The sequence below is a fragment of the Ursus americanus genome, chromosome 7 (assembly GCF_024610735.1).
Source record: "Ursus americanus isolate L20-20 chromosome 7, mUrsAme1.1.p, whole genome shotgun sequence".
Classification (NCBI taxonomy): Eukaryota; Metazoa; Chordata; class Mammalia; order Carnivora; family Ursidae; genus Ursus; species Ursus americanus.
Window position 1 is genome coordinate 51,771,843 of NC_142133.1, and position 16,387 is coordinate 51,788,229.

Here is a 16,387-nt window from a genome sequence, read left to right on the forward strand (position 1 = left end):
TCCTCTGTAAGGGACAGGACCCAGCTCCAAAGTCCCTACAGGCAGCTAGATTGGCAGCCTGTGACCGCAGCCCATGCTTTCCTGTGACTGCCCTGAGGCAGTAAGTCCTCCCTAACAAGGGCACCTGTCTCCATCATGGGGAGAGGAGGTTGGCAGAGCAGGAAGAGACGGGGACAGGGCAACCTGGCGTAGGCTACGAAGACAGAAAGATCTGGGGTGAGGGCTGGAGGAATGGATTCCCTAAGGAATCAGCCAGGCAAGCTCCCAGCTGATGGCCAGCAGCACCTGCCAGCCTCCAGAGATCAACAGAGCTTCCAGATATCTACTACCCCAGCTCATGACACAGGAACAGAAAATCTGCCCAGCTGGGCCCCATTACCCACAGAATTATGGGAGGTAATAAAAGCCTGTTCTTTAAAGCCAGGGGTCGATGAACTTTATCAGTTAAAGGAGCAGACAGTACATACTCTAGGCCTTGCAAGTCATCCAGCCTCCGTTACAACTACTCTCGGAGGCAGGAGCAGCATCAAGTTGGGTATTAACATAAATAGATGATCAATTTATTACTTAGACCGATCTGGAATAGCTGGTTAATCTGATGTATTACTCAAAATCATATGTGATCGGCTACTAAGCACCAATAAATACTCTGGTGACTTAGGACTAAAAAAAGCTGGAAACGTGACAAGTACAATTTGCATATTCCACCATATTATGACATTGTCTACTTACCATTTAATAGATATGCTTTGAATATATCATTTGTCTATACAGTTTATCCCTGTGTACGGGGATAAAAGACAAAAACTTTCTACTCCACTGAAAATGCCTATGAGTGAAGCATCAGCTTCTTCCAGCCCCCAGCAATAAAAATAAAGCCATGTTCATATTTCTTAAAATTTGGGGGGGAAAAAAAGGAAGAGGAATGGGGCCCAATTCATCAATGACAAAGTCTGGGTAGCCATTTTGTTTTTAATCCTTACCAAGAAAGGCAGTGGGAACAACGCGGGTTCTTCAAACAGGGCGAGGGAAAGGTCTACACAAATGAAGAAGTAGATGGCTACTTGCATTGTCCAGTGGTTATAAAAGTAGTAAAGTCTGAAGACAAAAAGAATAAAGGTGTTTATAAAACAAGGAGCAGAAGTTAAACAGCACTCAAACTTCCCACTAGAAGACATGGTGGATAAAATGCAAAGTACGGCTCTGGCCACATTTCTTTTCCCTTCAAGGGATGGTACTGAATCGAGCACACATCACAAGACGCTAACAGAAAAAAATCAACATATTACCATATCTCAAAGCAGTCTCTTTACAGTCTCCAGCTATGATTATACCTCCACCATGGTGATTGTGACAATAATAAAAGACTACTTTTAGAGGACTTTGAACAGGGACCAGTACAGAGAAATCCTCAGTTAAAGTGACCTATTACTATGTGGCATGGTCGCCTAACCAACTTAAAATGTGCATCGTCCCATCTCGACATGACAGACTCAGAGAGCTCTCCCAGTCGCACACTTCTCTTCCTCAGGGAGGGGGACAGTCCCCTCCACCTGCTTGAAGCTTCCAGGAACGAGGCATTCTTCGCTTCCGGAGGCACTGGCACTGAGCCCTGATGATAAGACATGGTTTTTTCCCTTATTTTGAGCCAAATCCTTGGTCTTAGTTCAACATTTAGGGAGTGAGAGAGAAAAGGCACGATTCTTATGAAAAGAACAAATGTATGGAAAAGGCAACAGAAAGAAAAAGAACAAGGCTCTTCATTGAGATGGCTCTGAGAGGACAAGCCATGTCTAAGAGGAAAAGACGATGTATGTTTTACTCTGGACGTCCTCTCTGCCGCACTAGATGTTCTCATTTACTCAATTACCCGTCCTTGAGTATTTATTGAATGCTTTCCTATGTGTGAGGCGCCATGTTCTTATAACTTAAGGAAAAAAAAGGCATTGGATTTTAAGATTTTATCCAAATCTATGTGCCACACCCTAGAGACTTCTCAAAATGTTTGGGGAGAAAATGTCTTCAGCTTGGGTTTAACTTCAAGACTATTAAGAATTAGAGGACAGTTTGCTCTATGGGACAGTTTAACACTTTCATTACCTGATGGCCCGAGGAGATGTTTCAAAGGGAACATTTCTGTTGTACTGGGCATCAGAAACGTAGGCAGCTGCCAGGAGGAGGTCCTGGTCCTCCTTGGGAGAAAGTACGGAGAGAGAACACCAATCAGAATAGGAAAGGACACTTCTCTTTTTCAGACGTAAGTACAAAAAGAAACCCACCCCCCCATCCCACTCTCGCCGGAGGTTATCCACATTATAGGACTGTTTATACACCTCCAGATACATTGCTGGGTAACGGGAATCCTGCAGTGGGGCTGAGACACGGGCATGCTTGACTTTCTTGAATTCAAACACAGGCTCTCAGAGGAAGAAATGAAAACAAGAAAGCACTGAATAGTAATATGCATGTCCTTAAATGGCATATTTACACTAACATATATAGGGCTATATACACACAAATATATACACACAAAATTGTATTTAGGGTACTTGATGGGTGGTTAGAGTGTTTTTCAAGGGTAATTTTGACACATAAATTATTGCCTTTCTGGATGACTTTTGAAGCTAACTCCTTCTTAAGGTATGACCCCACTCTATACATACACATAATTTTAAAACAATAAAATTGTATTCGTATGATACAAAGCTTACTCTCTTCACTCAATATATTCTGTCCAGAATATATTTTTCATGACAATATATATACACCTGCCCCACTCTTTTTAATAAATGCCTGTTCCTTTAGGTAGAGTCTTCCTTTTATTTTTGTTTTAAACACAATTACATTGAATTTTTTAAAATATATATTACACACAGATACACATGCATAACTGTGCCATATGAACGTTTTTGTAGGATAGAGTTGAACTTGTGAATGAAAGGTATTTGTTTTTTATCTTGATAGATACTACCAAATTGTTTCCCCCAAAGTTAGGTCTTTGATACGCCTCTAAACAGTACATGAGTCTCGTGTTTTCCTGCTTCTCACCAACATTCATGTAATTTCAAATGACTGATAATACTCAATCGGACAGAGGGGCATCTTGAGATTTGACTTTACATCCCCTCATGACCAGGACAGTTGAGCCCCGTTTGTGGTGACTCACACGTCTGATTCTGTATAAATGAGATGTAAAGCACACATACAAACAAACTAGCTAGAGTACCTTCCTATGTACTTGACGAGGAAAACAACCTAATTATCCATTCAATTACGAGAGTTACCTCCTCGAAACACAGGACATCTTCCTGTTGGAATTGGAATGGAAATCTATCCCTGGTCAAGCAAGTCAATTTTGCAAATGCACCTAGTATTCAGAGAGGTCAAGATTCGAAACTTTATACCAATATACAAAAATATATATCTGGAGACACAGCAGAACTGCATTTCCTCAATTTATTTCATATTGCAATACTTTAAAAAAATAAGTTATATTGCGTTTAAAAAACACAAACATAGTTACTAAGACAAGTCTTCTAACAGACATGTCACTAAAGAAGAGATATGTATGCCTGGCAGAGACACACATAAGAGTTCGCTCAACATCATTAGGCATCAGGGAGATACATATTTAACCCACAGTAAGAAACCACTCCATATCGACTATAATGTCTGAAACTAAAGACTGACCATGCCATGTGATGACCAGGATGTAAAGCAACTGGAACTCTCACACACTGTTGGTAGGAATGGAAAACAGTTCAGTAGTTTCTCGGCCATTCCATTCCAAGTATTTACCGAAGAGAAAGAAAGCATATGTCTACACGAAGACTTTACACCCAACCCAAGAACACGCCTTATGTTAGAACACCATCCCAAGGTTGTACTTGTATGCAAATATCCATAGCAGCTCAATAGTCGAAAATCAGAAACAACCAAAATGTCCACAGACAGAGGTACGGATAAACAAAATGTGATACACCTGTACCGTCAAAGACTACCCAGCCATACAAAGGAATGAATTACTGATAAACACAAAATGGATGAATCTCAAAATAATTCTGCTGAGTGAAAGAAGCTAACTCCTGTCCCCCCAAAAGAGTACCTACTACGTGAGTACATAAAACTCTGGAATATGCAAGCCAATCTATAGTGGCAGAAACCAGATCAGTTGTCTGGGGACGGGGAGAAGGGGACGGAGAGAGGGATGGATGGCAAACGGGCATAAGGAAACTTGTAGGGGTGACAGATATGTTCACTACCTTGAATGTGGTATTAAGGTCCCAAATGTACTCATATACCAAGACTCATCAGACTGCACGCTTGAAATAAGCGTAGTTTAGTTTATGTCAATTATAGCTCAATAAAGCTGTTACAAATTGCCCAAAAAGAAAGATACGTGTTTTGATTACAAATAGATATGGAACAACAATCTCAAAGATGACTTAACTGCCCTAATAACCCATCATCTCTTGAGTCATGTGCCTTCTCAGGCACAATTCTTAAAGGCAGGTTATTAAAAACTAAGAAGCACCAGGAGCGCCGGGGTGGCTCAGTCGGTGCAGCGTCCGACTCTTGATTTTGGCTCAGGTCATGATCTCAGGGTCACGGCACAGAGTCTGCTTGAGGTTCTCTCTCTCCTTCTGCCCCTCCCCCTGCTTGTGCTCTAAACAACTAACAAATAAATAATAAGTAAAATCTTTAATAACTAAGAAGCACCATACAAATGTGTTAAGCACTTATCACACATTTTTCTTTTACATATTTAAAAAAATATTTTAGTAGGCAATCTGTTAATACCAATAATTTTTTCATTGGACATCTCAAACACTGAGGAACACTAGAATTCCCCAGGATATGCTTAGAAATCTGTTTAAGGTAGAAAATGGCTGGCATCAACAAGAGTTCATTTAAGTGAATGCATACTAATCTTAAGAAAGTTCCATTAAGCCCCATAAAAGATTGTCCTGAAACAGCAACGAATTATAATATTGAAGGCCTTTAAAAATATATTTAAGGCAAAAATCTCTTAAAGCCACTAGGGTTCCCAATTTAAAAAGATGATGCTACTAACATTCTTCCAGTCCCAGTGAAATGGTTTGTCCACAAACAAGGAGTTTGACAATCACAGATTTGAGATGTACCATCCACACACCCTCCAGGTAGAGAATAGAAAAAACTGTTCAGCAGCAATTCCTCAGCCAGCCAGGCCCTGGGGGTTACCTCCATCGGACACGACCCAGGCTCCCCACACTGACTGATATAAGCACCAGGGCACCTCTTCCAACACCTCCCTTGCCCTCTGAACTCATGCCTGTTATGTTTAAATACGCGGACGCTTTCACAACAGCAAATTTACCTTTATCTTGTTTCCAAGCTTCTCCATTCTTACCTATTCCATTTCTGACATCTGCCTCTTTTTCAAATCTCACCTGCTCCGGCTTCTGCTCCTGCTTGTCCTCCTTCTCTCCATCCTGTTTATGTGCAACTTCTAAGGCTCCTGCCCATCTTTGCTTGCGGAGAAGTACTCTCCGTAGGCAAACTTACTGTAATGACCATTCTCACTAGTACTAAGGCCATCTGGATCTTTCCATAAAACAAATCATTTTCATGCAACCCAAGAATATGGCTTGTGTTAGACATGCTGTTTCCAAACTGCATACTTTCAAGTTTACATGCAAACCACTGCCTGTGTCCACCATGAAAACAACCAAAGACCAAATAGCAATGTTCCCCCAGACGCAGCTTACAGATGGCTTTGCACCGCACAGCAGCAGCCCCGGCCTCAGGGAGGCACCGGCACCGGCCAGGACGGCAGTTCTGAACTCCCACAGCACCCACCACCACCTTCCGAGCTTTGCTCATAAAGATCCCATTGCCCAGACCAAGTGCATCAGAGTCTCAAAGAGGTGAGACCCAGGACGAATTTGTAAAGTTCCCAGGGGATTTCAACATGCAAGCAAGATGGAAAATCACTGGTCTAAATATGGCCATTTTACTACTGCTTCTTATATGCTTCGTATTCTCACGGCACTAGGGCAATAACTAACTTCTCTGAATTTTCTCTTTCTCCTCTTCTTCTAGCTGTCACATTTTCTTCCCTCCCCCCAAGATGTGAAAATGTATTTAAGATTTTTGTGTTTTCTCCTTCAGCCCTCTTGACCCTGTGAACCTTCATTCTGCGGAAAGGTGGATAACTTAGAATCGCTTAGGGAGAGAGGGCGGAGAAAGTGCAGGGGGTTAGGGAATGATCATTTCCAGAAGCTCTTAGGAGAATGCAAGGAAGTTCCTTCCCTAAGACCCCAGTGTAGGAATAAACAACCAGAAGTTCCAGATACCTTTAAGTCAGACAAGAACCTTGACAAAGTTGTTGATAGAAGTGCTTCAAAAAAAAAAAAAAAAGCTGATATGTCACATTTAGATATATAAGAAAATTAACCAAACTAACCACAACCTAAGGTAAAAAGAAGTTACTGTGAATTTTAAGGAAAATTCTCTCCCATCTCAGTTTTTCCATCTGTCACTACTAGCACTATACTTCCTGTCTGTCTCTCTCTGCCTCCCTTCTTTGCCCCCATAGGTTATGGGCACACTGACGCCCAGAATAGAGGTGATCACTGCTTTCCCATGCAACCCCCATTCAAAAGCTCCTAGTGACTTCTCTTTGCCTAGAGTGCCCGCAGATCAAATGTAAAACTTGGCATTTAGGGGCTCCACAATCTCCCCTCTCTCCAACTTGGTCTCCCTCATTTCCCTACAGTAGCCTTCTTCTCTGGCTGAAACTAGAGGGTACATTGCCCACTGTCCCACCACCAGCCCCACTTCCACACCTAAAACCAGGAGTACCCTTTCTAGAACTTTCCTTCATGGGGGGCCATCTCAAATCTCACTTCCTGCATGAAGACTGGCAATACCAGCAGCTTCCATTCCCAAACGGAAAGACTGCCAAGAGTAGCTGGAGTTATAAAGTATATCGTGGGCATTTCACACGATAGTTAGCTAGCTGCTAAGGGTAAGCTGGGGAATAGCAGCCATGGCAAGACCATGAGAGAAGAGGTAGCAGTTAGCTGTTAGTATAAACACCTCATGTCCCTCTGTGCAGAAAGACCAACACCCTGCAGGCCAAGGGCAGCCTAAAGATGTGTTTTGTTTGGCCCAGAGAGTGCTTTATGGATGCTGGCTACTAATTCAAATTTTTTTAAAAACTGGAGCTTACACAAAAATTTGAACTTCTGGTTTCTCTTTGAAAGGTCATAACATCTGGCAACGTTGGGCTCTATTTCAATATGTTTTTGCTACCCACCCTGATACTCAGGTCACCTGAATAAACACTCATTATTTTTTCAAATTCTGTGGGTCGGCCAGGCAGTCCTTCTGGTCTAGGCCAACTTAGCTGATCTGTATGGTCAGTCTGGAGGAGATGGCCTAAGACAGCCACACTCACGTGTCTTGGCCATGTGGATCATGCAGCAGGCTAGCCAGGGCTCTTCCACATGCTGGTGGTCAAAGGGTCCCCAGGAGCATCAGGAGAGCAAGCACCAATGCTCGAGTATTTTTCATATCTCTGTTTGTGTTGCATCTGCTAATGTCCCATTGGCTAAAGCAAGTCTCATGGTCAATGGTCTCAAGGGCTGGAGAAATTGATTCCATCTCCTGATATAAGGAGTTGCAAAGGTGCATTGCAAATGGGATTGTATCCAGGATGGGAAAAGTCTGTGGCCATTTTTGCAATCTATGATAACCCCTGTAGCCACAACCAACTGGAAGTAGATAACCACGGTCTTCTTCGGGCAAAAGACATGCCCTCCACGTCACCACAAGCCCCACTCTCCTGAGTGGCTGAGTCGTTCCCACCTAGGCCACTGGCTTAATGTTCCTCCCTGGCCCCTGTGGGCACTTCAGCTTGTGACCACCTGATATAACTAATCCTCTCCCAGGCCCTCCTGGTTACTCCCATTTTCCTCCTGCAAAAAACTTCTCCGCAAATCACTATAAAGGAACACCAGGAGACCGAGAGCCTGAGCCAGGGTATTCTAAGACTTGAATGAAAACTTTTAAGAATAAGAACATTCAAAGAGAAGCACATAAAATATGAGAGGTGATCACGCAGATCATAAAGTAACAGCATACAGGACATGCGCTCTCAGCCTTGGCTGTACTTTCAATACTTGGTAACTTTAAAGTTACTGTTACCCAGGCCTCACTCAGACCGACTAAATCAGAATCTCTGTGGTAGGGCCTGAGCCCAGATACAGTTCTAAAAACTCCCCAGGTAATTCTAACCAACAGAAAGGCTGAGAATCACTAGCATTGGGTTATTTCAATTTCAAAGCTGAAAGTGCTAGTAAAAGTACCAAAGGAGTGGACTGCCACCTTAGAATCTGCCAAAAGACACACCAGGCAGAAAAAGGATCTAAAAAAGTGACTTGAAAGGAGAGGGTGGAAATGCATTTCCGATGACTAGGCAGTTTTTTATTAAGTGACCCCAAACTAACCACGTCTTCATAGCTACCAAGTGTCTTAGGTCAGAGCCTTGCTTGGCTTAATGACTCAATCATCACTGTTATCTCAGAAAATGAGAGGTTCTGCTAGAATTATCAGTTGGTACCAAGCTCCTTGCCTTTTATGCCTGCTCCCCTGGGAGAGGTCTTTGAAAGACACTGAGGCATAAGTATGTGATTCCTGCAGGCGCTCATTAAGCCAAAAGCCTCACCCAGGATCAGCCCTCCTTGCATTTCTTGAGGTCTTGGATTATTAGTTTTTTACATTCTTCTCTATTTAGACAAAGAAACATTAAGTACACATCAAGTTTCTCTTGCCACAGAAAACTCTGGTGATCACAGGTTCATCATTGTGCAGAATGAGGGGAGCACTGCCTGGGTTGGGTCAGAGCTAGGGACCAAGAATCCTTCCCCTCCTCTTTCTCTGACCAGCTTTCCTCTACCTTTAAGGAGACATGGTAGAATTCACCTGTTGGAAGTGGCCAGGCCTCTTTGAGAGACGAGCAGGCCAAAGAGGGAGGCCAATGCACCAGGCAGGGCTTTTAAACCCCACACAAGCGAGCCTGCCTGGTGGACTCCCTGAAGCAGGCTACAGGAGCCCACAGACAAGAGGCAGGGGCGATACCAGAACAGTGCAGAGCAGAAGTGGCCCGCTCAAGGAGGAGAGGAAGAGGGACTAAAACACCCTTCACTTCCCACCCCCTTGCCCGACCAGAAGGAAAGGCAGCACACAAGAACGTTCCCACCTGAAGCCTGACTGTCTTTACCGTGTACCAAGCACCGTGCCCTGGGCCTCACTGACAAGGTCTTCAGACTCCTCCGAGGCGGGTATGACTTATCATCCCCACCTTACAGAGGGGAAACCGGAGGCTCCACCAGGTAACGGGCCCCCTCATCTTGTAATTCACCGCTAGGATTTTCTGAGTCAGAGCAGGGGCTCCAACGACTGGAGTTCTGTTTCCCTCTGCACTCTGAGCTCTTATCCAGCGAGAGGAAACAGTCCAGGAATGACTGCTTGGAAGCTCCACGTCTTCCAAAGACGTGCAGAGCTGAGCCCATCTGCTTCGTCCCGAGGGGATGAGAAGAGCCGGGGCTGCATCAGCAACTCCCAGAGCCACATCCTGCAGCCTCTTTCCGGGCGTTTCCCTGCAGGGGGACCCTCCGATGTTTTCCTGCCGCCATGGAGCACAGTGCGGCGAGCACGGGCCACCCTAGACCCCGGGACGCGCAGGGGCGCGCTAACTTGGCACCGGACCCCCAACACGGAGCCCGGGCGCGCGTTCCAGCTCTGCCCCCGCCCGGGGGAGGCGGCTCCGGGTGGGCTCAGGAGGCGCGGGCGCGGACTTGACAGCCCCCCACTCCAGCGTGCAGGGCTGCGGCCCAGGGGCGCGGATCCCGAGAGCTCCAGCCGCCTGTGCGCTTCCCAGCGGAGCAGCCCAGGTGCCAGGGCTCCTGCGGCCCAGAAGACGGAGTCAGCCCCGCGGCGGAGGAGCTCCTCGCCCGCCTCCCTACACGGGGCCCTTATTCTCAGCAGCCGGCGCTGGTTTTGCGCGGAGTCGCGCTCGGCCGGGAGGGAAAGCTCTGGACCGGAGACTCTGCCGTCGGCGCGCGCCACCAGCCCTCGAGGCGTCCTGCGAGCGCGGTGGCCGTCGCCCCCTTACCTCCTGGGCGGGCGGCTCCTCGGAGGGCTGCGGGTGCAAGCGGCGCACGCCCGCGGCTCGGCCAGCCCCAGGCATCTCGGCGACGGCGCGGCGGGCCGGGATGCGGGAGCGTCGGGGCCGCCGCGGCGGACTCTGTCCTCGGGCCCCGGGAGGCCCGGGCTGGGCGCGCTCCGCTCGGCCCTTCACGTGACCACGGCGGGGACGGCCCACGGCGGGGACGGCCCGCGGCCGCCCCGAGGGCGGAGGACCAGCGGCGGGCGCGGCGGTCTTCCAGGCTCTGGCCCCTTCCCCGCCCGGCCTCCCGGCCGCGCTCCGGAGGCAGGGGCGGGTACGCGGAGCGGGCGGGAGCGGGCAGCCGAGGGGCCGCGGGGGACGAGCTCTGGCTGGTGGAGGCGTGGGTTAGAGGCCCCCCTGGCATAAGGCCCCCACCGTGTGCAATGGAAGCACCAGTAAAATAGTTGTTTTGAGAATTAAATGAGTTAATATATATATTCAGTGGCTGCCACTGGCGAGGGCCCAGTAAATGTTGATTCCCTTCCTCTCCTAGTGGAGACCCCGGGGAAACCTGGGTGTGGACTCAGTGGGGCCTCCTAGGGCAGATACTTTTGGGGAGGGGGCGCAGACCCTCCTCCCTTCCCCCATGGTGCCCCCAGTTCCAGCTTGGCCAGGAACTCAGCGTTGCCAGAATTGATGAATTTTCCAGAAAAAGCAAAAATGCAGATTTTCATGAGACTGTTCCTGATTTTTTAAAAATGTTGGTCATGAATTTATTATAACAATACATATAAAATACTGGAGGCCAATTCTTAGATGAGTCTTGGCCAGCAGGGCCCGTGGCCCCGGACCCAGTACCAATCAACTTCACTGACCCTTCCCAGAGAAAGAGGCGGCCTGGCAGGGCTGGGACTGGCCCTGGTCACCCAGCAGGAAGCACGGTATCCTCTTAGGGGTCCATCCGGACTCTGTGCTAGGTATTGATGGCTACCATGGTCCAACTCAGAAACTATAGCAAGCAGAATCCTGCCCCACTCCTACCCAACCCCCTACCAAAAGATTGCACATCCTACTCCCTGGGACTATGAATCTGTTACTTTACTCCTCAAAAGAGATTTTGAACATGTAATTCAGGTCACTCATCAGTTGATCTTAAAATACAGAGATTATCTTGGATAATTTGGTTGGCCCAAATGGAATCACATGAGCCCTTAACAGCATCAGAGAAAAGCAGAAGGGGAGGTGAGAGATTGGAAGCCCAGGAAGGGTTCCATGTGCCTGGCCAGGATGCTGCTGCCTTGAAGATAGAAGGGAAATGCAAGGAACTGAATTTGGCCAACAATCTGAATGAACCTGGAAGCAAATCCCCCCCCCCCCACTGCAGCTTCCAGAAAGGAACACAGCCCTGCCTACACCTTTACTTCAGCCACGTGAGACGCAGGACATGGAGTCCAGCCATGCCTTGCTGGACTTCTGACCTGTAAGACTATGGGATAATAAAAGGATGTTGCTTTAAACTCCTAAATTTGTGGCAATTTGTTACACAGCAATAGAAAATGAATACAGGACACCAGCCTGCCCTTCAATGCCAGAGTTGAGTTCTAGCCATGAGGTTGGCCTGCTGTGAGAGCACCATCTAGCCCCAGTCCCTTCATGGGCATGCCAGGCACTGTGTCTGCCACTGCCCACCTCCTCTGATTATTCCCACACAATTCTAATGTCACATCCCCTGAAAGCCCTTCCTCCACTTCTCCCAGCCAACGGATCGCTTCCTCTCTGTGGTCCCATGCTCTTCATGAAAATGACCACATGGTGCCTCAGTTCTTCTATCTGTATATGCTGTCCCACCCCACTAGGACAAGCACCTGGCAGAGGAGAGGGCAGGAAACTTTCATCTTTGAATCCCCACTTCCTGAACAGGCAGGCATATGGTAAGCAGGTGAAAGGGCAAAGCAGAATTCATACCAGCTTGTACCCAATGACCCATGTCTACAGGATGTCTGAAATAATTCTTATAATGTTTATTGTGAGGGACGCCTGGGTGGCTCGGTCAGTTAAGCATCTGCCTTTGGCTTGCAGGGTCTTGGGATCGAGTCCTGCATCCGGCTCGTTGCTCAGTGGGGAGCCTGTGAGAAGCTCTCTGCCTGCTACTCCCCCTGCTTGTGCTCTCTCTCACACAAATAAATAAAAATCTTTTTAAAAAATGTTTATTGTGAGGATCAGCATAAAACTCTGCACACCCTTGAAAAAAAGATAATTATTCTATTTCTATCTCAAGTGGTGACTTATGGAATGGTTGTTTAATGGCAGGTCTTTTAAAATGGCTTTTTTTTTTTTTTGGTAAAATGTAAATGTATTCATTGTAAAGAGTTGAAACAACTAATCGACAACTATTAACCAGTTTGGGTGAACATCCTTCTCTACATCTTTCTTTACCTGCACACACATGAACATGCTTGAACGCAGCTCTGTGCAAATGAGATTATTTCTCCCCTGCAGACACTGCTGACCCCCACCCTCCTATCCACACCCTACCCACCCAGGAACCCAGACTCGGTTAGGCCTCCATCCCATCTCCCACTAGAGGATGATCCTGCTTGGCTTAAGCAAATCTCTACAGGGTGTTTTCCCAGCAACAGTTATCAGTCTGCCTAAAAGTAGTAGCTCAGCCTGCCTAAAAGAAGCTATGGTCCACAAGGAGTGGCTTCTTTCTCCCTCTTCCTTGCCCTTGTCCTATGAATGTAATATAAAAAACATAATTTCCAACAGCCACTGGCGAGCATCCTGCAGCCAGCCTCAGGTGAAGCTGATGCTGCAGGTGGCAGAGCAGAGAGGTGCACGCAGCCAGGTCTCTGATGGCCTCGTGGAGAGACTTTTTGGCACCTTCCTCCCCAGAACCATCTGATCTTTGAACTTAGAATTATGTAAGCTGTATTATACAGCCCAGGAGACAGAATGAAGCTGATCTGTATGGCTGGTAAGAAAAAAATCTGTAAGATATTAAATGGGAGAGTAGTACCCTCCACAGAGGTTGGTATCTTTTGTAGAAATTTTTTAAAGGATGCATTTACCTATACTTTCTGATAAATGACCTAAATATGTTCCCCGAAGGATACGTAAGTAAACTGCCATGGGTGCCTACCTTTGAGCACACAGCAGGGAGTAGAAGCTTAAAGGGAGAGATACTTTTTCCTTGTATACTTTCCTACAAGGTTTCATTTTTAACTATATTTCTATTTTACTTTCACATGTTTGCATATGGTAAAATCAACAATTTTGCCTATTTAATGAAAAAAATATTTTCTGTAATGGAAAAATTTAAAACTCTGGTAATAGCGCCTGAGAATGTTTACTCCTGCCAGCATCGCTGCTGGTGGGGAGAATGCACCTCTGTAGGGAAAGAATGAAACAGATTTAGAAAGCACAGCCTTTAGACGCCGGTTACCAAAACGTGCACCCTGTAACAGTAACTTTGGGGTACTGTATAAGTTTGCTGGGGCCGCCATAACAAAATACCACAGACCAGGGGGCTTAAACAATAGAAATTTGCTTTCTCACAGTTCTGGAGGCTAGAAGTCCAAGATCAAGGTGTTGGAGGGTTGGTTTCACCTAAGGCCTCTCTCCTTGGTTTGCAGACGGCCACCTTCTCCCTGTGTCCCCACGTGGTCTTTCCTCTGTGCATGTCTGCATCCCAATTTCTACTTCATATAAAGTCAGCAGTCCTGGATTAGGGCCTACACTCATGACCTCACTTTAACTTCGTTATCTTTGTAAAGACCCTAACTCCAAATAGGGTCACATTCTGAGGTACCGGGGGCTAGGAATTCAACATATGAATTTGGTTAGGGGACACAGTGAAGCCCATGACAGGTACTAATTACCATATCCCCACTTTGGAGCCAAGAAAACAGGCTCAGAAAGGAGAATCGACCTGCCCCAGGCCACACAGCTTGAAGGTAGTCGCACTAAGATCACAAACCCAGATCTACTGGCACAAAGGCTGGGAATTATCGCTCTGCTCTGTACAGAAGTAGCTGTTAGGTAGTTTCAGTAGAGAAAAAGTCAGTCCATATTTAACCCAAGGATTCTGCCTAATTCTATTTGCCAATTATCTCCTAGAATTGCATGAGATTTGGTGCAGTGTAAACACTGCAATGCAGGAATCAGGACATGTGGGTAAAGACAACATCGTTGACAGTAGAGGGCAAATCTTCTCAACTCATCTACGAGACAGTACACCAGCAAGGCCTGCTCAGTCTTTGACCCCATCTCCTTCTCCTTTTCTTATTCACTCTGCTCCAGCCTCATTGGCCTCCTTTCTGATTCTCAAACATTCTGCAGGGCCTTAGCTCCAACCATTCCCTCAGCCTGGGTTACTCATTCCCCAGCACCCAGCTGCCCAACTCCCCATCCCTTCTAGTGTTTGCTGAGATCCCACTTTCTTAGGGAGACAGGCCCTGTCTTACTTAACTCTCCAATCCACTCCTGCCCTCCTGCTGCCCTCCTTTTCTGATCTTTTACTTTCCTGCTTTGCCCTTATCACCTCTACTGTACCATATAATTTTTAATCTCTTAGGTTTATTGTTTAGTGTCTGTTTATGCCTGATAGAATTTACTGTCTATAAGGGTGGAAATCTTTATTTTGTCCACAAATATTTCCCAAACATCTGCAACACTGCCTGAAAAATAGAAGCTTTTCAACAAGTATTTGTTGAGAGAGAGTTTTTAGAAGTGGTATGAAATGGTTTCAATCAATACCTTGCAATTAACCACAGAAAAGAGGATGTGGAAGGCTGTTCCCAAAGGATACTATTTTCTCAAGGCTCCTCCCCTCCCTTAGGGGGCCCAGAGCCCCATTTTGCATCTTGCCTGTGCCCTGATGGGAAGATGGTCACTTGTTTATTCTCCCTCAAGCGGAAAGGCTGTTGCCAGAGCTCCAGTCTGACCTAGCTATGTATCCTTTGGACCATGAGAGAGTCCAAAAATAAAGTCTGCTGTCTAAAACACCGGTCTATTAAAAATTGAGAAATTTTATAAACAAAATTGAGGCCCAATACTAGAAAAGACAAAACTATAGGGATAGAAATCCAACTGGTGTTTTCCAGGAGCTGGGATCGGAAGGAAGGGATTTGGCTGTAAAGGGGTCATAAACTTTTTGGGGTGTTGGAAATATTCTATATCTTGATTATGCTGGCTTATGTGACTGTATACATTGGGCATATCTTAACGAATTATAAAAAGGGTATATTTTACTGCATGTCAAGTACACTTCACTAAACTTGACTTATAAAAATAATATGGAGGTAGGGAAATGTGTAAGAATAAGATGTAATAAGATTGGCCATGAGTTGTGGGGATGAGTGATGAGTACACCTGTTTTTGTATATATTTGAAATTTTCCATATTAAAAATTTTAAAATAAAATACATCTAAAAAATATATGCAAGACCTCTTCATAGAAAGCAATAAAACTTTACTGAAAAAAAATGAAAGAAGATTGATTTTTCATAAGGGTATCAAGACCGTTAAGTGGGGGAAAGACAATTCACTTTAACAAATAATGCTGGGACAACTGAATATCTATATGTAAAAGAATGAAAGTGGATACTTAATTCACTCCATATACAAACATTAACTCAAAATGAATAAAAGACTTACATTTAAAAGTTAAAACTATAAAAACACTGAGAAGAAAAACATAGGGGCAAATCTTTATGATCTTGGATTTGGCAATGGCTTCTCCAATATGACACCAGAAGCACAAACAACCAAAGAAAAAAGAGATAAATAAAAAAAGAGATAAATTAGACTTCACCAAAATTGAAAACTTTTGTGCTTGAAAGAACATTATTCAGTAAGTGAAAAGGCAACCCACAGAATGGAGGAAAATACTGTATCTGAAATCATACACAGGTATCCTCTGCTTTTTGAAAGTTCTCATCAGGCCACTTAGCTTTTCTGAAAGACCTACATTAGTACCTGTTTTTACTAACCGCAAGAAATCCCAAGAGGATTTTCAATTTTATAAAAAAGATGAAAAGCAAAACTAGCATTCAGCATCGGTTTTGCCGTGAGCTGTTGTAGACACTGCGTGTACCCTGAGCAGCAAGAGTGGCGCCACCAGATGCCTTCCCTCGGAACTACACTCAGCATCTCAGCATCCAGCCGCCATACTTCTGAACTATGTCTTCGAGCATATATGCTTTATCTCAACTTATTTTGTGCATCCAT

The 16,387-nt window shown here is 45.5% G+C and overlaps 1 protein-coding gene across 5 annotated transcripts in view; it reads right to left on the reverse strand.

Annotated features, from left to right (window-relative positions):
• The window catches only part of LOC123799767 (two pore channel protein 2-like), a 52,157-nt gene that overhangs the window by 22,021 nt on the left and 13,749 nt on the right, over positions 1 to 16,387 (reverse strand). For 2 of the 5 annotated variants that reach the window (XM_045808959.2, XM_045808957.2), the window contains exons 1-3: positions 10,163 to 10,333; positions 2,101 to 2,192; positions 984 to 1,098 (exon numbers count right to left, since the gene is read on the reverse strand). In XM_045808959.2, the coding sequence (XP_045664915.2) occupies positions 984 to 1,098; positions 2,101 to 2,192; positions 10,163 to 10,237 (282 nt within the window). In that variant the 5' untranslated portion in view covers positions 10,238 to 10,333. Of the gene's footprint in view, positions 1 to 983; positions 1,099 to 2,100; positions 2,193 to 10,162; positions 10,335 to 16,387 lie in introns of those variants that run through there. The other 3 variants (XM_045808960.2, XM_087863682.1, XM_045808958.2) reach the window with 2 other exon arrangements.